The 25,272-nt window shown below is 41.6% G+C and overlaps 1 protein-coding gene across 1 annotated transcript in view; it reads right to left on the bottom strand.

The window, feature by feature from the left end:
- The window catches only part of LOC149234121 (cinnamoyl-CoA reductase 1-like), a 59,539-nt gene extending 34,643 nt beyond the window's left edge, over positions 1 to 24,896 (bottom strand). The window contains exon 1 of the mRNA XM_089368162.1: positions 24,729 to 24,896. Within this exon, the coding sequence (XP_089224288.1) occupies positions 24,729 to 24,896 (168 nt within the window). The remainder of the gene's footprint in view (positions 1 to 24,728) is intronic.
- Between the last annotated feature and the right edge of the window lie 376 nt (positions 24,897 to 25,272).

The raw sequence follows: 25,272 nt of genomic DNA, 5'->3' as shown, positions 1-25,272 counted from the left end.
CTGACAAGAGATGTGGCGACTACATGCCTCTGAAATGTGTTACAATGAGGCTAAATGGCATATTTATTATTGAACGACAAGAGAAAACCCTAACCACAGGAGTTGTAACTCCAAGAGTTTATGGGCCCCATTGGGGTTAGACCAACTTTTCGAGGTCGTAACTTGGTTATATCATCTCTGTTTGGTGCGTACGCTACCTTGTTGGAAAGTTCTCTCCAAGTACTATAGGATTTGCGGCAGGCCCTAGCCTGCGGCTATGGGCCTACAACAAACCTCAAAAAAATATCGTTTAGGGGGTCAAAACAACTCTAGAAGTTCAGGACCCGAAAAACTGCTAAAAATTAGTAAATGCTAAAATAAAAAAGGAAACAGCTGAAACCGACTAGCGGTCTAGGTGGAATAGTTGGGTGGCCACCAATATCCACCTAGATCATTCCTCCCCCATTAGGAAGCAATGGTCCCCATTGTATGCAGAGCCTCGATGAGGTGAGGAAATTTCTGTTGAACCTGGTCCCTAGTGAACCACTTGCCCAGGTGAAGGATTTTGCCTTCTTTGACAACTTGATATAGATGGATCCTCTATTAGCGAGTGTTGTTGACCTATGTTTCCATGAGGTAATTAGTTGTGGCCTATTCCATGCAGTCTGGGTTGAGATTTGTTGGTGTGAGTTATTTTGAAATGTCAGATATGTCCAACAACGGTGGAAAGTATGGACAAAGGCGGTCTACATTGAACACTAGGTGCAGACCAAGGAATGGTGGGATGCTAAGCTCGAAGGCATTTTCATTGACAACCTTGGTGATGGTGTATGTCCCATATCATAGCAGAAGAATCTTGTGGTGGGGTCCAACAAGGTGCTCCTTCTGCAAATGTAGCCAAACTTTATCACCCACCAGTAAATTGTGCGTCACTCGATGTTGTTCATGGCACTGCTTGTACTTAGCTTTGGCTCTGTCCATGATATCATGGAACTACTGGTGGGTGTGTTGAATGTGCTCAATTAAGTTGTTAGCACCATTGACTTCAGACTGGACATGAGCCAAATCTGTCTGAGGAGCTGCAAATGGTATGGCCACATCAATGGGACATAATGGCTTTAATCCTAGCCCTACCTGAAAGGGGATATGGCCTGTTGAGATGTGGAGAGCTCTATTGTAGTTATGCTGGACATAGGGGAGACTTTCATCCCATGTGCATGGATGCTTCAAGTTGTACATGCACAGAATGTGTCCAATCATCCTATTTACAACCTCTATTTGGCCATCAATTTGTGGATGGAAAGTTGTGGATTTAGTAAGTTTTGTATCTAGCATCGACCAGAGACTTGATCAAAATCCACTTAGGAATATTCTATCCTGATATGAGACAATGAACTATGGGATCCCAAAGTGTACCCATACTCACTCAAAGAAGATATTAGTAGTGGAATCTTCTATGATACTCTTCCTGTAGGGTGCCATGATGTCCATCTTAGAGAATCTGTCGACAACCATGAAAATGCAGTTGCTTTCGTGCTTAGTAGAAGGAAGGTCCGACATGTAATCCATGGAGATAGATTCCCAAGGTCAACTAGGAGTAGGTAGAAGAGTAAATATGCCTTGCTTCTTGATGGTTGGTTTGGAAATGGTGTAGGTGGTGCATGATCTAATGTACTTCCCAACATCCTAACAAAAGTTTTAGCCAATAAAAATACTTCTGAAATACTCCCACTATTTTATCTACTTCGAAATGTCCAATGACCCGACTGTAGTGCGCCTCATCCCGAGTGGCATAATAGTGCATCCTGAAGGTGAAAATTTGGAACTTTCTTCCCTTCCAGGAGTGTCTGGTATGTGCCTTTGAATTCTGGGTCGCTTTGGTAAAGATGCAGCCGCCCCAAAGTCTCGTTCCCACAAGAGTCAAGCATAGTGATCAATGCCATGACTGGTGGTTGGCTGAGGTAGTCTACAATATTATTGGTGCTACCCTTCTTGTACTTAATGTTCAGATGGAACTGTTGCAGCTAGGTGGACCATTTATGATGGAAATCATTTTGAAACTTCCCTTGTGTTTGAATGAACTATAGAGGTCAGTGGTCTGTGTGGGTGACCATTTTCTTCCCTAGAATGTAATTCTTCCGTTGAAGGTAGGCCTGCACAATGGAATACATTTCTTTGACATAAATGGGATACTTTCGGACTATGTCTGAAAGTGTCACATTGTGGTAAGCTATTGGATCCTCTACTCAGTAAGAACTGCACTAATAGCATAGTCATAGGTGTTTGTCTCAATCTCAAATGGTTTATGCAGGCTTGGTAATGTGAGCACTGGTGCTCTAGCAGAGGCGATGCTTCAACTCGCCAAACACCTTCTCTTGGGTTTCAAACCAATTTTTTTTTTTACTTTTGCTCTTCCCTTGGTGAGTTCACTTAAAGGCCAAGTGATATGAGAGAACCCCAACACAAACATGCGGTAGAAATTGGCAAGACCCAAAAAACTATGGAGCTCTGTTAGAGTGGTTGGGGCTGGACAATATTGAATGACTTGTATCTTGGTTGTGTCCACATGCACACCTTTCTCATCAAGGATGTACTCCAGATATTGAACTTGGGTCATGCCAAAAGTGAATTTTTTCAAATTTGGACATAACTTATGTTTATGCAAGGTTTGATGGACCTGTCGAATATGGTGTAGGTGCTCTTCCCAACTTTCGATGAAGATGAAGATGTCATCTAAATACACCACCACGAATGCATTGATGAAGGGTCGCAAGATGTTTCCCATCAATATCATGAAGGTTGCGGAGGCATTCGTCAAACCGAGAGGCATGACCAACCATTCAGAAAGGCCCTCCTTGGATTTGAAGGTAGTATTCAACACATCAGAGGGTTCGATAGGAACTTGGTGATACCTAGACTTCAAGTCAATCTTGCTGAAATATTTGGCCCCCTTGAGCTAGTCTAGAAGGTGATCAATCTATGGGATTGGGTACCTATTTCAGACAGTAATCTTCTTCAACACCCGATAGTCAATACAGAGTCTCCAGGTCTCGTCCTTCTTTTGTACCAATACAATCGGATTCCCACAAGGTGATGATATTTTCCTGATGTGCCCTTTTTGCAATGGCTCCTGAATCTACCTCTTGATCTCATTGTTCTCTAGAATAAAGCATCAATAGATCAGTCCATTGGGTAGTGGCGCACCTGGGGTTAGATCAATGGAGTGCTTGAACTAACATTACAGAGGTACCCCCGTAGGTGAGGTGAAAATGTCCTTGTACTCCTCCATGAACTTGTGTATTTGCTACTACAGTGTGAGAGAGCCCTCTTTGGAAGCTGTGGCCACAACCTTCTTCTTGCCCTGAGGTCGAATCATAAGGAAAACAAATTTCCTAGTCTGGGAAATTATCTTACTATACTGCTTTGCAATAATCAAAGAGATGGCAGTAGGCGGGGCTACGTCCGGTATCCTATATAACTTATTGCCCAAAGTAACGATCACAGAGTGAGGTCTAGACTCATATACAACATGTTTCTTCCACAAGTATGGTTGTCCTAATAATACATCACAAACTTTAAGAGGAGCAACATCACACCGTAACTCATCCGTGAAGAGCTTTATGCTATAGGGAAGGTGACATTGATGGCTGACGCAATGATCTCATCCTTGGTGAAGCCACTCGATGGTGTATGGCTACAGATGTGCTATCATCAGTAGGCCCAACTGATTCATGACCTCTACTAAAATGAGGTTCTTTTGGCTCCTGTTGTTGATAATGAACTGTAGCGGAGAACCCTTCACCCACATCTATGAGGAAGAGGCGTTCCCCCTCCTCTGGATCTTCAGGCTCGTTCTTCTAGATCTTGGTGGTGGCCACGGTGGCATTGGGCTCCACGTCAATGATATGCTTCCATTTGTCATTCCTATTATCAGGATCTGACTTAGATTCAGAACATGCATCTGAATCAAAAGCCTTTAGCTTGGCCACTGGTGACTACTTGACCCGATACTCACTTATGTTGTAAGTGGAGATCTTATGGAACTCACACCATTTTCCCCTATCCTTCTTTGTCTTCCAGGTATTTTTGTTTGCTTGTGGCTTTGATAGGTTATCTTGGCTCACCCATCCTTGGATTTGGCCTTTAATCTATGTTTGAAGGTGCCTTTTCCTTGCTTCAGATTCGCAGATCCAAAGTCTCGCTTCTTCTGTTTAAACTTCTACTCAATTTTGACAGCGTATTGGTATGTTTTTCCGAGTGAGGATATGTCTAGGAACTCCATCTCATCCTATATGTACTTGTACAAGAAATCATGGTACTTGACTACCAAATTCCGCTAATAATCCTTGATACCCTATTTTGTGCGGAGGGTATGGAAAAAAATTGTGAACTCCAGCACATCTTGGTCTCTTCCTTGCCATAGTTTGGTCCAATTTATGTATTTATCTTCACAGCTTTTGATATGGTAATATTGTTCCTTGATGGTGTATCGGAAAGAATCCAAAGTGGGTACAGCTGAAAAATGGTGAGGATTCCCTCTTGTCCTTTTATTCACAGTAGGTTTCCCACTAGTCCTTGACGTGTGGGGCATCTTTAAGAAGTGAAAAAGTAATATTTTCCCAATTGAAAAAGCCATGAACTAAAAAATATCCTTCCAATAGATTCAACCATTTATCTATAGTGTCTACATCTATCTAGCCTTCAAATATGGGAATGTCAAAATTAACTTGTACCTTAAAAGGAGTTCCACCTCCAAAGTGGATGCTGGATGAAGATGCATCGCCTGTGGGTAGATGTCAAAGGATCTGGGCAAAGTTATCCATCATTGTGTTCCTCTGTCACTCGAGGGCTTCCTCGAGTATTATTTTGATAGGATCTCCTGCCCCCTCGTCTTTCTTTTCTTCCTCCATAGGAGGTCATCGGGGTTTGAAAGGCTGGTCTTGCAAAGGTTCAACCAGATCGAGCCCTAATTCCTTATACCCTAACCTCGTTGGGGACATGCAAACAAAAACAGAGAAAGAGTAGACCGATTTGATACCTTTGATCCAAACTTAAATAAGAACGCAAAAAATTAGAAATATAACCATAAATACATAGATGCAACATAAATAAAACTTCATTTCATTAATATTAGAATAATGAAATATGCTTACAAACAAAATGGAAATAAACTAGCTTGGGCGATGTTGGCTTATCTCTGAGAAGAGATGTGGTGGTTACATGCCTCTGAACTGTGTTACAATGAGACTAAAGGGCCTATTTATTATTGAACAACAAGAGAAAACCCTAACCAACCAAAACCCTAACCCCAGGAGATGTAACACCAAGAGTTTGTGGGCCCTGTTGGGGTTAGTTGGGCAACCAACATCCCGGGGTTGTAACTTGGTCATATTATCTCTATTTGGAGCATACAAAACCTTGTTAGAAAGGTCTCTTCAAGTACTACAGGATTTGTAGCAGGCCCTTGCCTATGGCCATGGGCCCGTAGCGAACCTCAAAAAAGCATCGTTTAGGGGGTCAAAGCTGCTCCAAAAGTTCAGGACTCGAAAAACTGCTAAAAATAGTAAATGTTAAAATAAAAAAGGAAACAAATGAAATCGACTAGAGGGTTAGGTGGAAGAGGCAGGTGGCTACCAATATCCACCTAGATTAGAAGTACTTTGTGATTTTATTCTGGGATAGTTTCTCCCAAGATGACAACATTTCCACATCATCACATGTCACTTCAAACACATTGTTTAGCACATGCCATTTGTCATATTCACATGACCAACTTTGTATTTTGAAATGTGCTTGCAATTATAATTATTGTAATTTATCATTAATATCCATTTACTATTATTTGGTTTGTTTAAACTTAGTAATTTTTTTGAAAACTTGTTGGCTTGATGAGCCTTGACCCAGGTTCAACGTTATTTAGCCAAGCAAATCCCTACACTACTAGCCCTTTTGGCATCAATCCACGTAGCGCGGACTGAAATATCGCCTGAAGCAGTATGGGGGGATGCAGGAACCAAGTTTCCGCACCCTGAGATAGTTGTGATGTCAGTTTTATACCCTAACCCTTCCTTCGCACAGATCTATAAGCCCTTTAGGGCTTATCAATGTACTTCTCTTATTCGGCTTTGAAACCTTCATGAAGGTCCCTGATCATCCTTCGCAGGCCCTAAATAGTCAATTTAGATGCTTATGTGGCTCTGTAATTATTATTATTTCTGTGTATACCTCGATTAGCTTAAATATTGGTTAACTTCAACATGTATTATGATTATCTTCGTGTAAATAGATATTCTTACTTGCGTTCATATGATAAAGTAAAACTCATAGATTTACGCATCAATATAAGATTAAATCATAAACCTAGTATTCAATATAAGATAACCACGAACATTCGTAATAAAAGTAAAATAGCTCATACAATGATATCTCCAGAATAATTCTATTTATTGATGGTTTAGATCTTCAGTACAAACTCTATCTTCCTTGCGCACAAACTGCAGGGATCCGCACACTCAGCTGCGGACTTCTACCCTAGGCCTCTACGCAGTCAACTGTGGACTTCTACCCTAGGCCTCTATGCACTTAGCTGCAGAGCCTCTTCCTATGCTAAGACTCTTCGCTTTTAGCTCTCACAGATCCATTACATTGATTTATCACCCAAAAACTTATTAAGAACAGAACTAAAAACTGCCTTAGACTCTTCTTAGACTCCCTTTTTATACATTCCCATGGTCCGTGGACCAAGGTGGATCTCATAAAGCCGACACAAGCTACCTAAACTAAGGGCGTAAACCCTTTTTGACTATTTACACCTTCACACTCCACGACCAACAAATGCGAGACTTTACATTCTTTATACAAAACTTGGGCCTTTAGCCCCAAAACTTGGGCTTTTAACCCCAAAATTGACCTTCAGGGATCCATTACCATTAGGCCCCCAACACAAATCTGGTGACTCACCTTGAGTCACTCGACCGGTGTGGAGATCTTGTCGTGAAGATTTCCCAGCTCCACTTGTACGACTGCAACCTCGACAGTACACTGTGACGCCACCTGCTTAACCTACTCGATGAGTTGCTCCATCACTAATTCTGCACTATCTGCCTATATTTTCTACTGTATCGTCTGCAGACTGGCCAATTTCCCTTCAATTGAGGGAGTGAGTACATATGATTCCTCTAGCCAAGGCCCCAATCTGGCCTTCAGTATTTCCTCCTTGCGTTGAGCTGCATCCACCTGCTCCTTTAGTGCCTTTGCTTCCTGCAACTTTTCCAATCTCCGCGTGATGGCGACGATGCGCTTCATCACTTTGACCTCATCGTTCCTCTACTGCAGCTCCCGTGCCTCAGTTTCTAGTCTTTTCAGGTTGGGATCTTCCTGCATATTGGTCACTACTTTGAGTGACCGCTCAAAGAGCACAGTGCAATCCTTCAAAGCAGTGTCAATAGCTGCAACGACATCTTTTACAGTGGTCGCGTACTACTCTCTGACTTCTGGTGGAGTTGAAGGCTGGGCCCCTAACTCAAGTTCCGTGATCTTAAGGTTTAATTTAAACTGAACCTTAGCTAGCTCTGTTTGTGCCTTGCACACACTTGCAGCGAGCTTCTAGACCCTTGCATCAACTGGCGCATCTTCGGGGATGTTCAACTTTGGAATAGTCCGACATCCTTAGCCACCACATCTATTGTGCGCTCATTCTTTTCTGTGATCTTCTTAAGAGGATCAATCGCAAACAATATTTTGGCAAACATCTTCGCATTGTTCACCTTCTGCTTGCTGATAACGTTCAAGGCGCATTGTTCCCAAGCTCGTACGACTAAGTTTACCCCGACTTGCTTGATGGCACTGACAGTGGCCCTGTCAGCCTCTGCTTCTGCAATTAATGCTCTATCCGGCAGCGTGACAACACGGGTGTTATCACCTAGAACTACAGTCCATGTACATAATGTTTTCCCAAACAAAAAAATTTTTCATTGTCAAAAAATGTGTGTCTAGTGGTTATGTTCCTATGTGTGTCACTTAGGGATTATGTTTTAAAAAGGTATTGATGTGAATCATTGCAAAAAACCGTTAATCATCCTTCATCATAATTGTTTAAGGCATGTCTTGTCTTGTTTGCGTCATTGGTCCTTTGCGCAGTTTCGTAGCGCAGTCTGATTGGCCAATTTGGCAGCGCAATGATGTTTCCGCCTTTTCGTAGCGTGTCATCTACCAGCCATTTCGTAGCGCATATTGTTAATTTATAACGGTTTGCGCTACGAAATCGGGGATTCGGGGTTTTTGCAGCGCGTTTTTTTTGAAATGTCAAGTCTGGGGGGATGAGTCATTAGGTCCGTCCATATATTGTCAGTTGATGGTCTCTCCAGGTCATTATGGGTCATCATTCCGCCATGAGGTTCAGAACCACGCACATAAACATCATTCAAAGTGATTTTATGATGTATGGTAGTGTCATGATATTTGTTATTAGTACGTAAACTGACTTGCTTGTATGACAAGACAATTGAAGCGCAAAGGAGCCCGAGTTTTCATTTTAAAAGGACCTGATTGCAAGCGAGCCTGCATTCCAAAGTTCGAAGTTGCCTTTTGAGTTGAAGCTGCTGTTAGTCCTCTGTCCGAAAGTTTTCAAAGCAAAATGGAGAAAAGGGAGCATAGATCAGGAAGGTGCCATAGAACAGAACCGGAGGGGCTGGATATTGCATTAAAGGATGAAGGAGTAGCAAAAGCTTTTAGAGATGCTGGTTGCTGGAGGTTTTGTGAGAAGTTGCAGGGAGGGCATGCAGAGGTAACAAAAGCTTTTGCATTGAATTTTACTGGTTTAAACTCTAAGGTGTCAATGTTAGAATTCCCTGTATCTCCAGAAGCCATTTCTAGTGTGACTGAGATTCCTAGAGGAGGACATGAATGGTTTAAAAATTTCAAATTCGATATGAGCCCCTGTAAGGAATTCTTGAAGGAGCCCTATGTAAACGAGGACCTCACAAAGGCTGTGCCAAGGAGTTACGTGAAGGAACATTTTGCACTGCTCCTTACATGCATTCAAAAATATTTAACATGCGAAGGGAGGTATAACAAAGTTTATTCCTATCATTTTAAACTTTTGTTACATTTCACAGGCAAAGCATCAATAGATATCCCTTTCTTCTTGTTCAGAAGCCTAAATAAAATGTGTGATAAAATTCAACTGAAAAAAGATGACTGTGAAACATCACTGTTTCACCATGGTTTGGTAAAGCTGTTAGTGTTAGATGGTTTACAGAAGATTGGTAAGGATTGGGACTCCTTTATTTTTATGGCTGGCTTTCAGAGCAAGACAGGCCTCACTCCATTGCCTGTTAGGGAAAGAAAAGAAACAATTGAAGAACCTACTCTTGCTGAGATTAGAAAGGAGGTGAAAGATCAGAAGAAGTCCAAAACCAAGTTGAAGAAACCAGTGAAGCCCTTGGTAGTCAAGGAGACACCTCAATCATCATCAAAGGAGAAGGTCAAACAGAAGAAGGATGCATCTGTACCAAGTGAAGTTGAAAAGGTATCAAGAGTAAAAACCAGAGGTCAGTTAAGCAAGGAGAAAGGCAAGTCAATTGCTGTTGAAGAAAGTCCTATGTCAAAAGCTAGTTTAACTGATTTACTAGAGGCAATTGAACTTGAACAAGATCAGCCAGTGCAGATTGAGCCAATAGAGTTTGAGCAGGACCAGCCAGTGCAGCCAATGCATATTGACTTAACCCAATCTTCACCAGAGAGCATGAAGAAGTCAAAGGCTTCGAAAAGGTTAAGGTTTGAAGAGCCTAGTGAAGAATATGTGTTCAAGCCACGGAGGCCAATTACAAGAAGACAAATGAAAGAGGCCGAGAAAGTGCATAAAGAGGAGGCAGCTGTAAAAATGCCCAGTACAGAGTTTCTTGAAGTTTTGACTAAAACAGTGCATGCAGCCAGGCGTAAAGACAAGAGTAAAAAGGTTATTATTAGCCAAGGAGGAAATGTCATAGCTATCAAGAACCAAGCAGGAACAACCCAGGAAGAAGTGGCCCAGATAAAGAATGTTTCTAGAGAACGTGCAGTGAGATATGCTAGTTATAGAAGGGCTGTATTAAAAGGCAGCACAAGCCTACTGGGTCAAGCTGACTCGGGGTCTGATGTTTTTTCATGGATAGTACCAGCACTGAAGCAAGCAAAACTCATAAGAAAGCTGAACATAAGCCTGAGATCAGAAAATAAGGCTTTGAAGAAAGAGGTTAGCAGTCTGAAGAAGAAGCTAGGTAAACTAGCTCACTGATTTGAAAGGAAAGGTGCTTTTCAAGTTTTGATAAATTTTGGTTTAAGCTCCTTCATTTTGAAATTATTTAGGTCCCTAACACCTGTACAAAATGCCTGAAGAAATCATGAGTTTAAGCAGAAAGCGTTTCAAGACAAAGATGTTCTGTTTTGGAAAAAACAGCAGTTTCGTAGCGCGCTACGAAACTGCTGTAGATGCAGTTTTATAAGAAAACAATGAATTTGGTGATGAGGTCAGCGAATTTTGAAAGGAATGCCTCAAGGACAGGAGGGAAACCATACAAGGCTATCATAGCAATTCAAACAGTGACAGGTGTAAGTTTTGGAGAAAAGGTGAAATATTTTGTTTTTTGCTAAAGCTTTCTTAAAGGTACTTTATAACCAAATTACTAGGGTTCTGGTAGGGTTACCGGAATTTTTGGTTTGTACACCTGTTCAGTCAACAAGGCATCCAGATCATGAGGCATATGGTGTTATGCGGTGTTATTGATGATTTAAAGAGCTTGGAGCGTGGTCATTAAGTAGTAAAGTATAATGGAGGACAGGGACCGTGAAAACAGGGCACTCATCTTTACTAATTAATGAACCATCTACACAGCTAGAATCCAAGGCCAGCTCGTTCAGTGAATGCTCCTCCAACATATCTCGGCCACAACAGAAAATGTACAGGTGTCAAAGCTCAAGAAAGGCATCATGCATACAAGGAGATAGAGTTAGAATTTCAATGTGATTAGGACTCTATGTATTTACAGCGCAATACCTTTTGTATTTAATAGGTTTGTTTAAAATAGATAAGGATAGTTAATAGGAACCTTCGATGCTCCCCTCATGCTGGAGGAGGTAGCTCGAGGTTGTTAAGTTTGTTTTCCTATATATAGTGAAAACTCTGATGTAATGAGGGTTGGAGATTTATACAAAAAACAGAGTTTTTATATTGACTGATGAAAAATACTTTTGACAGTAATAGAAAGATTACTTTTTCTTCTCAAGATTCATCTTGTGTTTAAATGCTCAGAATATATATGGTTGTGTTTCTTCCTTTCTGTTTTACAGCTCCATAGATGTGCAATCACTCTGAATTCACCTAGTGCTCAGATTTCCTGTGCATATGTATGAGCTGAGGTTCCTTTGAGAAATGTTTTGAGTGTTTAGACATTATATGCCTTGACTTCCATGAATGAGTAGTTGATAGTTTACTGCAAAGGTGCTTGACTCCATGAGCCCAATGGAAGAAATCTTATTTTGTTGTTCCAACCAGCTTATTTCTCATGTGTTGTTTAAAGAGTTAGCCATCTTTCCTGGTCATTAATCCATATTCATAATCTGTGAGAGAGCCCTCTCTGACTAAGGAGGCTAAGCCTTAGTCTAAAGCCTGGTTTGAAATAGTTACATGAGATCTTGCTAAGTAGCAGCCCTTAGTGCCTGATTTTGTGATAACAACGGGGATCCATTGTATGGAACATATTTGTTGTGTCTGAGGTTCCTGATGCCAAACTGCTCGATGCCACGCTGCCTCGCCCTATATTGGTCTGCACCTGAGTGGCCTAGATCTGCAGCTCTTGCAAACCCATTTGAATGGTGACCAAGGCCTGCTTCTGGGGTTGGTCAAACTGTTACAGTAGTTCTGTTATTGCATCCCTCATTGTATCACCAATATCATTCAAATCATCCTCAATCAAGGTGATTGGGTCCAGGGATGATTTGCTGGCCTTGGACTTCTTCCACGACCCTACTTTCTCTTGCTCCCATGTGCGCTTAACCTGGAATAAAGTAGTCTCCAGTCCGCTCCTCCCTACTCTGAGTGCTTCTCCTCCTCGTCTAACTTTGGAGAAGGCGATTTCTGACTCCTATCAGAGTCGCGGTCATCCTCGTCTTCCTCCCCTTCTACTTGCGTTTTGGCTATGCGCTCTGCTTTGTCTTTGTCCTTAGCTTCCTTCCTTCATTTTTTGGCCAACTGCTCGATTGTTAACCTGGCCTCTTCCTTCTTTTGCTCCGCAGCAGACTTACTAGAACTAGCTGATAAGTCTGAGGCCTTGCGCCACTCTACGTACCAACTCTCCAGAACCACGACAATTGTGTTAGGTTGTGTTATATTCTTTCCACGACTAGCCCATGTAGTTAACTAGGGGGTTGGAAGGGGGGCAGAGCCCCTCCTTCGTTGTGCCGATTGCATAGCGGGGGGAGTCATAGGGGGTTTGAGGGGTGCAGGTAACCCCACTCTATGGGGTCTGGGGACCCACCTATGGTTTTGTGCATGATTTTCGCACATGGTTTTGGATGCGATGGTTTTCAGTCGATAGTTTTGGACGCGATGGTTTTTGGTCCATGGTGTTGGATGCTTCGGCATGTATAAATATATATTGTAAAATTGAAAGGAACATAATGAAAACTCAAGCTGGTAGTCCCAGTTTTTGGATCTAGGGGAAAATCTCTGTGTATATGTGTTTTTATGTGTTATGCTATCGCATTGTTTATTTTCTATGTTTTAGAATTCATATGTAGGTAATTTCTGTACGGGGTTAAAACCTACATTTGGTATCAGAGCTGTTTTGGTTGTGAGGGGATGCCTTTGTTGCTGAGAGGTTTTGCTCGGGCCTGTGGTAGCCATTGTTCAATGGGAGATCTGCGGGATTGATTCTGGTGGTTAAAGAAGATGGCTAGCAGTGGAAAGATAAAGATCGAGAAATTTAATGGTCAGAGTTTCGAGTTGTGGAAATTCAAGTTGGAGGATCTGTTGGTGGATAAAGATCAGTGGATCATGGTAGATCCGAGTACTAAACCAACGGGAGTGTCCGATGAAGAATGGAAGAAGTTGGATCGGAAGGCAAAGAGCACAATATGATTGTGTGTCTCAGATTCAATATTATTGAATGTATCAAGGGAAGCTACGATGAAGGCTTTGTGGGACAAGTTAGGGACTTTGTACCAATCTAAGTCTCTGGTGAATAAACTGTTCCTGAGGAAAAAGCTGTATAACTTAAGGATGAAAGATGGAGACTCAGTGGCAGAGCATTTGAACGCATTTAATACTATGGTAAGTCAGTTAGCATTTATTGATATTAAAATTTCAGATGAAGATAGGTGCCTCAGTTTGTTGTGTTCTCTACCAGATTCGTGGGATAGTCTGGTTATTGTAATAGGTAGCAATGCCACTGCCTTGCAGTTTGATGAAATAATCTCATCCTTGCTGATGGAGGAGATGAGACAGAAAATTATGGAGAGCCAGAATGGTGATGCCTTGTCTGTACGAGGACAGTCCTAGAACAGAAACAAAAATAAGTCATCGAGTGGGAGATCTAAATATAGAGGGAGATATAAATCTCCAGGAAAACCTGTAAAAGTGGTGCGCTGGAAATGCGGAAAGGAAGGGCACTACAAAAGGGACTGTAAATCTAAAGCTCCCGATAAAGGAAAGGGATCTGATGATGCTCCTTCTACAGAGGTGAAAACCACCTCAGATGAAGGTGGGGATGTGTACTTGGCTTCTTCAAGTACACATGTAGATCATGAGGCATGGTTGATTGACTTAAGTGCATCCTTTCACTTCACTCCCCATAGAGAGTGGTTTTGCAAGTATGAGAAATACGATGGTGGTGATGTCTTCGTAGGGGATGATAGGAGGGCTAGAATTGTTGGTCATGGAAAAGAAAAGTTGAAATTGAAAGGTGGAAGAGTTAGAACACTTCCAGGTGTTCTGCATATTCCTGCATTGGCCAGCAATCTGATTTCTGTAAGCAAGTTGGATGATGCAGGTGTAAAAATAGTGTTCGAGAAGGATACCTACAAAATGTTTTAGGGAGCACTGGTATTGATGTGGAGAGTCTGGATTGGAACTCTGTACAAGCTCCAAGGTAGCACTGTTGTTGATGGGTGCAACAGTTTTGTGGTTCTTGAAAGTGGAGTAGAAAATATAGTGGTCTCTGGAGAGAAGACCATGCTGTGGCAGCAAAGACTTGGACATATTGGAGAGAAGGGCCTTTTAATACTTCATGGTAAAGGTATGGTAGAAGGTATGAGTAATAGCTCTTTAGATTTTGATTTCTATGAAAATTGTGTATATGGGAAGCAAAATCGGGTGAGTTTCCCCTCTGGTGGTAAGGGGGTGAAACAGATATTAGAACTTGTGCACAATGATGTGTTTGGACCTGTGAAGGTTCCACCACTTGGTAAGTTTGTGTACTATTTATCATTTATAGATGACTTCTCAAGGAATACATGGATATATTTCCTTAAGAAGAAATCTGAAGTCTTTGACAGGTTTAAAGAAGTTAAGGCTCTGGTGGAAAACCAGATAGAGAAGAAGATAAAGGTGTTGAGGACAGATAATGGTGGAGAGTTTTGCAGTAAGGAATTTGAAGAATTATGTAAGAAGTTTGGTATAGCATGGAAGAAGACTACTCCATACACACCTGAGCAAAATGGAGTTGCAGAAAGAATGAACAAGACATTGATGGAAAGGGAAAGAAGCATGCTCAGTGGTGCCAAGTTAGGATAGGAATTCTAGGCAGAGGTGGTGGAGACAGCATGTTACCCGGTCAACAGATCACCTTCATCAGCGTTGGAGGATAAGACTCCACAAGAGGTATGGACTGGTAAGAAACCCTCTCATTCACATGTGAGGGTATTTGGATGTGATGCATATGTACATGTTCCAAAGGAGAAAAGAAACAAGTTGGATAGTAAATCTGAAAAGTGCATCTTTATTGGGTATAAGGATGGTTTAAAGGGTTATAAGATTTGGAACCCAATAACAAGGAAGGTTGTGTACAGCCGAGATGTGGTGTTCAGAGAGGTAAAAGATGTTATTGAACATGAAGTCCAACGAAAGGAACCTAAGAAGATAGAGTTTGAGCTTAAGGAGGAAGAATCAGACTCTACAGCAGAATCAGAAGATGAAGAGCCACAAACTTCGAGTGTGAGAAGATCAGTTCGAGAAAGAAGGCAGCCAGAAAGGTATAGTCCATTTACTTTCTGTTCAAATTTTTCTTTATCTATTACTGATGATGATCCCAGAACTGTGAAGGAAGCAGTAGATTCTGAGGTTGGAAGACTCTGGAAAGAGGCCATGGTTGATGAAATGGCATCTTTGCACAAAAATGAGGCTTGGGATCTAGTGGAGTTGCCGGTTGGAAGGAAACCCATTGGTAGCAAATGGGTGTTCAAGAAGAAGACAAATGCAGAAGGAAAGGTGGAGAAATACAAAGCTCGGTTGGTAGCAAAAGGTTATTCCCAAGTGTCAGGAATTGATTTTGGTGATATTTTTTCTCCTGTTGCCAAGGTAACTTCTATTAGATTACATTTATCTGTTGCTGCTACTTTTGATTTTGAGATAGAACAGATGGATGTGAAGATAGCATTTCTTAACAAGGATCTGGAAGAGGAAATCTACATGAAGCAACCCGATGGCTTTGCTTTGAAGGGTAAGAAAGAAATGGTATGCAAGTTAAAGCAGTCTCTGTATGGGTTAAAACAGTCACCAAGGATGTGGTATCAGAAATTTGATACATTTATACGGGGACTTGGCTTTTCCAGAAGCAAAGCAGATCACTGTATGTATTTTAAATTAATTGGTGACCGTGTTATTTATTTGGTCTTGTATGCGGATGATATGTTACTGGTTGGAAATGGAAAAGAAATTATCCAGGATTTGAAGACCCAATTGTCCTCCAAATTCGACATGAAAGATCTTGGTGCTGCAAACTATATTTTGGGCATGGAAATTAAAAGAGACCAGGCAAAGAGGAAGCTTTAGTTAAACCAGAGGAAGTATGTCAAGACAATACTATAGAGGTTTAATATGCAGGATAGTAAACCAGTGAAGGTTCCTATTCTTGTAGGTGTGAGGTTATTTGTTGAACAGTGTCCCAAGACACAAGAAGAGGAAGAGGACATGTCCCATGTTACATATGCAAGTGCAGTCGGTAGCCTGATGTATGCAATGGTCTGTACTAGACTAGAAATTGCACATGCAGTAGGAGTATTGAGCTGGTTTATGTCAAAACCAGGGAAGGAGCACTGGACAACAGTGAAGTGGGTTTTTAGGTATTTGTGTGGCACTAGTGATTATGGTTTGTGCTACCAAGGAAGACCAGGATTGGACAGAGTGTTGGATATTCGTGGCTTTGTTGATGCAGATTGGGCTAGAGATTTGGATCAAAGAAGATCTACAAGTGGGTATGTGTTTAACCTATTTGGAGGTGCAGTTAGTTGGATGAGTAAGAAACAATCTGTAGTAGCACTATCAACTACAGAGGCAGAATACATGGCAGCCACTCATGCAAGCAAGGAAGCAGTTTGGTTGTAAAGATTGTGTTCAAGTATGGGGTTAATATAGGGAGCTATAAGGATAGACTGTGATAGCCAAAGTGCAATTTTCTTGGCAAAGAACCCTGCTTATCATTCAAAGACAAATCACATTGATGTTCAATATCACTTTGTGAGGGATATGATAGAAGACAAGAAGGTGTTGCTGGTGAAGGTGGACACTTTGAAGAATATCGCAGATGCATTGACAAAATATGTGAGCTCTGAGAAGTTGTCTTGGTGTAGAGAAACAATGGGCATTGCAGGGTTGGATAAATGACTAAGCTCTCTTGTGGCCCCCTATGGAAAGAAAACAACAAGTGGGAGAATGTTGGGTTGTGTTATATTCTTTCCACGACTAGCCCACATAATTAACTAGGGGGTTAGAAGGGGGGCGGATCCCCCCCTTTGCTGTGCTGATTGCATAGCAGGGGGAGTCATAGGGGGTTTAAGGGGTGTAGGTAACCCCACTCTATGGGGTCCAGGGCAGCGCCCCGGAAAATTTTGGTTTTGGACCCTATGTTAGGTTGGGCTGACCCACCTATGGTTTTTTGCATGATTTTCGCATATGGTTTTGGACGCGATGGTTTTCAGTCCATGGTATTGGATGATTCAGCATGTATAAATATGTATTGTTACATTGAAAGGAACATAATGAAAAATCAAGCTGGTAGTCCCGGTTGTAGGAATTTACAGGGTAATTTCCTTAGACAGAACACCAAAAGGACACTGCTCACAACCAGATCGCAGATCAATACACCAGTATTTTGACGTGGTTAAAACCCTCAAAGAGGGAAACAGTCCACGGCCTGAGCCAACGCGGCCACTTCAGGCAATTTATTAATAAAAGAATGAAAATTTACATATGTTTCTCTCATGCACGGATTACCCTACAAATGACCCTCCATGCGCTTTAAATAGAATTCATGGACCAATCGGGTGTCAAGCCACGGATCAAGTGTTGGTAATACCGAGGAGAGAATGAACCGTCGGATCACTACATATCGTGACCGTCGGATTGTAAGTTACAAAATGTACAATGGTAAAGAAACACACTTTACCTAACTCTATACCTAACTCTATACTAGACCAAGTTGTACTTAACTATTTCCTATGTGTCGGAATATCCTAACATCCCCCCTTAAGAACAACTTGGGATAGGATTGAAGGATTTACAAATATGACACAATAGGAGAAGGAAGGAGGCACTAGAGCCTATCCCCCCTTAGTGACAACTTCCTGAACTCCAACCATAAATCGAAGTTTAGTGAACTTCGCCTCTGTGAGAGCCTTTGTGAAGATGTCTGCAACTTGATCATCTGTTGAACAATATTGCACTTCAAGAACATGGTCGTGAATGAGCTTTCTGATGAAGTGCATGTGCAGTTCAATGTGTTTGCTGCGCTGATGTTGGCCTGGATCTTTGCATAGCTGAATGGCACTTTGATTATCACACCAAAGTGTAGTCGGATGCTGCTGCTGAAAGCCAAACTCTGACAGGATCTGACGAAGCCACAAGGCTTCCTTACTAGCTTCTACGGCACCACGATACTCTGCTTCTGCTGATGAAAGAGAAATGGCAGCTTGTTTCTTACAAGCCCATGTAATAGGTCCTGAACCAAGAGTGAACACATAACCGGCAGTAGACTTCCGATCATCAAGGTCACCAGCCCAATTGGAATCAGTGAAACCAACCAATAGAGGAGATGCTTCGGCACTGTAATGAATCCCAAACTAAACTGTACCTCAAACATAACGAAGTATTCTTTTAGCTGCTTTCCAATGACTTTCACGGGGGTTTTGCATGAACCGAGCAACAAGGCCAATAGCAAAGGAAAGGTCAGGACGAGTATGAGTTAGATACAAGAGTTTTCCTACAAGTTGACGGTATAATGTAGCATCAACTTCAGGAGAAGTACAAGTGACTGAAAGTTTGACTCTAGACTGAAAGGGAGAAGGGGCTGGCTTACAGTCTTCCATGTGAAAATGATGTAGAATATCACAAGCATACTTGGACTGGGAAAGGGAAATACCCTCCTTGGATTGCAAGACTTGAAGACCGAGAAAATAGTGTAAGTGTCCTAAGTCTGTCATTTCAAATTTCCTTTTAAGGCTAGACTTCACATGGTTTATAAGGTTGGGATCACTACCAGTAAGGATAAGATCATCAACATAAAGAACAAGGATGATAAGAGAGTTTCCCACTTTCTTGGTGTAGACAATATTGTCAGAATGACACCTAGAAAAGCCAGATTCTAAAAGAAAGCTATCCATTTTGGCATACCAAGCCCGAGGAGCTTGCTTGAGACCATAAAGGGATTTCTTAAGTCGACATACAAGGCTGGAGTCTGTTTGTATGAAGCCAATGGGTTGTTCCATATAGATTTCTTCATGCAAGTCCCCATGCAAGAAGGCAGATTTAACATCCATCTGATGGACTTCCCATTTGAAAGAGGCAGCAAGGGAAAGAACAAGGCGGATAGAATTCATTTTGGCAACAGGGGAGAAGGTTTCGGTGTAGTCAATGCCTTCAACCTGTGAAAAACCTTTAGCAACAAGACGAGCTTTATGTTTATCAACTTTCCCATCTGGTCCATACTTGGTTCTGTAAACCCATTTTCATCTGACAAGTTTTCGTCCCTTTGGTAGAGGAACAATATCCCATGTATCATTTGCCAATAATGAATGATATTCTTCATTCATAGCTACTTCCCAATCTGGATGGCCTGAAGCCTCTGCAAAGGTGTCAGGATCATAATTTACTGGAGCTTGAGCCAGTAGAGAAGAGGTTCTCTCGAACTGAGAACGTCTACGTCGCTGATCTGTAGGATCACGACAAGATCACCTGCTGCATCTCGAGTAGCACGAACCCATTTTGGAAGCTCAGGAGCTGAAGGAGGATCCTAAGATGGTGGGGGAGGATTGTCATCCTCACTTTCATCATCTGAAGAAGAAATGTTTTCAAAAGTAGAAGAGATAGGGAGAGGTGGCACAACTGCCGGACTAGGCTCGCAGGCTAATGTATTTTCATCAAATTTTACATCTCTTCTAATGATAACATTTTTGGACTTAAATGGAATAAGTTTATAGCCTTTGACATCTTCAGAATATCCAACAAAAGTACATTTTTCACTCTTAGGTTCTAAAGCTTTATGCTTTTCATCTGGAATATGGGTCCACGCTTCACTTCCAAAAACACGAAAGTGACTTACATCTGGTTTGATTGAGCTCCATGCTTCTTCTGGAGTGATATTCTTTAAAGCCTTAGTAGGAGTGCGATTTATTATGTAATTTGCACAGTTAATTGCTTCTGCCCAAAAACTAAGACCAAGTCCTTTAGATTGTAGCATACAATTAGCCATTTCCTTTAAGGTGCGATTCTTCCTTTCAGCTACACCATTTTGTTGTGGAGTATATGGAACAGTATGTTGCATTTGAATTCCATTCTCAGTGCAATAGTTGATGAATGTGTTTTTAACATATTCTCCGCCATTATCAGATCTTAACTTAAGATTTTGATGTCCAGATTGTTTTTCAACAAAGGCCTTGAAGGCCAAAAAAGTGTTAAATACTTCACTCTTGAGTTTTAAGAAGTATACCCAAGTGCGTCTGGAGAAATCATCAATGAAAGTTAAGAAATACTTGCAGCCAGAGAATGACACAACTGGAAGTGGACCACATAAATCACTATGCACAAGCTGTAAAGGGGCTGAGGCGTGCCAAGAGGCACGTTTTTCAAAACTGTCCCGATGATGTTTTCCGAGTACACATCCGGAACAAACACCATCTCTGCAAGATACCATAGGAAGACCTGTCACCATATTTTATTTAATAGATGCTGAAGGGAGCAATAGTTTAAGTGACCAAATCGCTCATGCCAAAGTTTGCTCACTTCATCGTTATGAGCAACAAATACTGAGGGAAGATTTGATGACCCAAAGTTGTGAAACTTATACAACCTTGTGGAATCACCAGCAATGCCAGTAGCCAAAATCTGTTTAGGATCTCTTAAGTCCTTGATTACAACATCATGAGGTGAAAATTCAACGATTTTACCTTCACCTGAATGAGTTATCTGATATACAGATAGAAGGTTGCAGGATAAGGTTGGAACACATAATACATCATTAAACTGACCATTGTCTAGATGAACAGTTCTAGTCCCTACAACATTAAGAGATCTATCATCACCAACATATATATTTTTGGTGTTACAATCATTTAAAGAAGAAAACATGGCTTTGTTTTTGGCCATGTGATAAGAAGCTCCAGAATCAATGAGCCACTGATGAGAATGAGAAGAAGAAGATACATTTAATGCATAGCCAGACCGAGATGCTTGACAACCACATGTAGAAAGTGCCATTCCTGAAGATGAAGTTGAAGTTGAAGATTGCCCCAAATGGATGTTATGCTTCTTCATTGCTGCTTCCAAGGCTTCCATCTTCTTAAAGCATTTTGATTCTAAGTGGCCATCTCGATTACAAAAATTGCAATGTCTATCAGTCTTCTTCCCTTTGTTTTTATTTGTCTTATCATTTTGTTGAAATGATTTTTCATTTTGGGGCTGAAATTGCTTAGGACCCTTGTTTGGTTTAGGACCATTCTTTTTAGGATATGACTTCTTGGGATTCTTTGAATTTGGTTGCTGCTGGGCGGCTAACGCTTTCTTGGAAGAGTTTCCAAGATTAAGAAGACCAAGGTGTAAGAGTTTTTCTTGTTCTCTTATTAAAGAATCACAAAAAGAGTCAAAGGAAGGGGACTTGTAGTCTATTCCTTGAGAAATGAAGGCTTCTCTTGTAGAATGGAAGGTGGAAACAAACACAGAGTAGGTTGGTCCCAACTTTGTAAGAATGGAATAGATAAGATTACTATCTTCTTTCTTAACTTTAACACCTTCCAAAAGATATCTAAGGGTCTTGAACTTGGACAAGAAATATTCAATGCAAGAAAAAATATTAGGGTCCAATGTAAGCAACTCATTTTCAAGTTGATGGGCTCTAATTTCATTTTTAATGCCAAAAACTTTAATGATTTGTTTCATTGCTTCATCAGGAGAAGCAATTTCTGCAATATGGAATCTAAGATCTGGAGAAATAGACATCCCTATCAGTCCACGTGCTTGATCTTGCCTATTTTCCCATTTAGCAGCCTTATCTTCATCCTTCGGTTTCTTTTCTTGGCCTGAGGCTATTCTGAAGAGACCTTTACTTCTAAGTAAATCCTCAATGTAAGCCAACCATTGGAAGTAGTTGGTGCTGTCAAGGGTAACTGGGTATTGACTTTCCATTTCAATGGAAACTGAAGCTAAATATGCTGAAAATAAGTGTTCCAATGGATAGATCTCAAAAAATTAGGCTGGTTTAAAAAAAACGGCTCTGAAAACGGCTTCCGGATGAAGAAGTTATGGCTTTTTGAAAAAACGTTGTTGAAGTTGCTGACGAAGTGCGGGAATGTGCGGAAATGAAAAAGTCCGCCCCCACAAAATGGAGACTTGAACCCAAGACCTCTACTCTCTTAAAATAGCTTTGAACCAATTGATCTATACAAAAAATTTGAGAGAGAGAGAGAGAGGGGGGGGGGTGCTTTGGGTTGCGTGCTTGCCTTGAGAAAGCTCTTTTTCCCTACAAAACACAAAACACAAAACCCAACACGGACATGCAAAGAAAACAAACCTTATGGCTCGAAGTTAGCTTTAGCCGAAAAAATAAATATTTTCAAAAATGAACCTTGCGGCTCAAAGTTAGCTTTGGCCGGAAACTAAATATTTTTCTCAATGTTTCTGATTTTCCGAGATCACCCTAAGGCGTAGGGAAAAGAGCATACGCATGAGAAAAATCCTTCCTTTCTGTTTCTGATTTGCCCAGATCACACAGAGTCGCAGGGCAAAGAGCATACGCAGAACTGAAAGGTATAGATCCGGTAATAAAAAGGCTAAATAAACCGAAACCGAAATAAACAGAGAGAAAATAACAGTAATCTGCAAATAAACACTGTATACCTCCAGATCTTAAAAATGACGCAGCTAGGGCTACCGGAAACCTTTTCGCGTGAAACGAAAGGGGTTCCTCACTGGAACAAATGATCCGAACACAATAGAGTAGTCCTCTCGGCCCGAAAGCAGTCAGAAACAGCAGATCTAGGAAACGACAGTTGGATGCAGTTCTACCGGCTTCAGATTTGGATCACCAACGGACGCGTCCCTCAAATAGCTCCGATACCATGTAGGAATTTATAGGGTAAGTTCATCAGACAGAACACCAAAAGGACACCGCTCACAACCAGATCGCAGATCAATACACCAGTATTTTGACGTGGTTAAAACCCTCAAAGAGGGAAACAGTCCACGGCCTGAGTCAACGCGGCCACTTCAGGCAATTTATTAATAAAAGAATGAAAATTTACATATGTTTCTCTCATGCACGGATTACCCTACAAATGACCCTCCATGCGCTTTAAATAGAATTCATGGACCAATCGGGTGTCAAGCCACGGATCAAGTGTCGGTAATACCGAGGAGAGAATGAACCGTCGGATCACTACATATTGTGACCGTCGGATTGTAAGTTACAAAATGTACAACGGTAAAGAAACACACTTTACCTAACTCTATACCTAACTCTATACTAGACCAAGTTGTACTTAACTATTTCCTATGTGTCGGAATATCCTAACACCGGTTTTGGGATCCAGGGGAAATCTTTGTGTATATGTGTTTTTATGTGTTATGCTCTCGCATTGTTTATTTCCTATGTTTTAGATATCGTATGAAGGTAATTTCTATATGGGGTATCCATCGCCAGGTATGGAAGATCATACCATTCCTGTGCAGGGTCCTTCTGCACTTTGATGGACACATAGTGGAAGTTAGCCTTGAACTCCACATACTCGGACAATTTCTCAAAGACAATCAGTGAGAGCCATGACTTGCGGTTGATTGCGATGTGGATGCTTGATTCCATGAGAATCCAAAATATCTTGCTGTCCTTGACCCTTTGGGGGTCCTTAGTGGCCCAGAGCAAAGCGAACTTCACTGCTTCTAGCAGCTCTAGTGCAATCAAAGGAAACTGATTGTCCTCCGGTAAGTCCCATGCAACTAGTACGATATACAAAAACATCCATGCATAGTGGAAAGTCTTGCTTTGATCTTGCGATTCTCTACAGTTCGCGAGGAACTCGCTGTAGAGGTAGCAAGCCTAGTTAAATTGTACGCCCTCTGTGCACTGAGCCGCTAAAGATACCATTGGTGCTAGCACTTCATCTGCACGACACTTCCTCATAATTTTCCCCACCAAGATCTGGGTGGCTACTTTAACCACAGGGTTAGTTTTGCTATAGATGGAGTAGCCGCGGGACTTCTTGGCAAGCTTGAACTTTTCCTTCATTCGTTTGGCAAGGTTGAGCTCACTCGGTTTTCTGCCAAATGCCATGGCTAGATTCAAGTCTGAATGTGGGAGCAAGATGATCCTATGGATCAACATGTTAGTGATTGGTATCAGATCTCCTAACCATAGGCACCCATCGTGCACCAAGCATAACATATGCTTAATCACTATCAAAGTTATTGGTGTGCAGTTATAATGTGACACCCATAGCAGGTTCAACATTGCTGCCTTATCCACCCCTTTTATCCACTGTCTTGGCTCCAACACGGTCACAATAGAGTCTTTATAGAAGACACGGTGCATGAATGTATCAGTCACTAAGTGGGGAAAGCACTCTATATCTGTTAAATTCCAGTCCTCCAACTTCAAAAGGGGGATACACGCCAAGCGCAGTCCTTCGAATGTGATTTTGTCTAGCAGCAACGAGGTAAAAAGTGTGATTTTTTTCTCGTCGATATCCTTTGGTACCTTTGCCTTGCCTCGGTGCGGAGGGAAATATGGTGGCAGCTTGGAGATAGCGTCTACCCCCTCAACATTAATGTCTTCTGCCCCCATGTCAACGTCTTCTTAGCCCACACTAGTATCCTCTATGTCTTTGTCAGGTTTCAGGTCTACTACCTTGGCCTTCTCCTGTGCAGTAGGCTTTTCTTTCTTTTGGTGTTTCCTTGGCAACTCACGCACTGGCTATGTTGCTTTCTGCTTATCCTTCTTCATCTTGGGACCTCCTTTGGGTGGCTTAGCCCTTGGCTTGGGTGACCTCAACGATTTGGGTACTTCTGCAGGTACCTCTACACTCGCTATCTCTGGGGAAGCTCCCTCATCTGCCATTGCTTCTCCAACACTTGCAGTCTCCATGGGTGCCAACATAATGCTAGTTAAAATCTCCTGAGTTTCCTTCGACAATTTCTCAAACACTGAACTCGCTACCAAAGCCTCAAAATAATCAAGGTTCATGTGTGCATGATAGCTCAACAGCTAAATTCTCAAAATTCCGAGTGTTTTTCATTGGTCATCCATCTGTAATTTATAGGCAATTTTGAATTTGAATCCAACCGTTCCCCCCAAAATCGGTTCATAATTGCTATAGTGGCAACATATTTTCAAATATCTTGTTCTTAAATTTTGACTTAATTCCCACCCCCCCGCTCCATTTAATTGTTTTACCACTATTAAGTCATGAACAATGACCATAACGATCACTTTCCGACTACCCTGTGCGGTCTCTCCTTCAATAGCGCAGCTCCCCTTGCGCTTCTGCTGACACTGTGACGATCCTCCCTTCTGCGCAGTGTCCCAACCGCACATCTCTACAACAGGGGCATTGTATTTT

Source organism: Pinus tabuliformis, chromosome 8, assembly GCF_031772625.1.
Source record: "Pinus tabuliformis cultivar Carrire ecotype Pingquan chromosome 8, CPIR1, whole genome shotgun sequence".
Taxonomy (NCBI): Eukaryota; Viridiplantae; Streptophyta; class Pinopsida; order Pinales; family Pinaceae; genus Pinus; species Pinus tabuliformis.
Note: the sequence above shows the minus strand (reverse complement) of the source record. Positions and strands in the feature narration are given on the sequence as shown.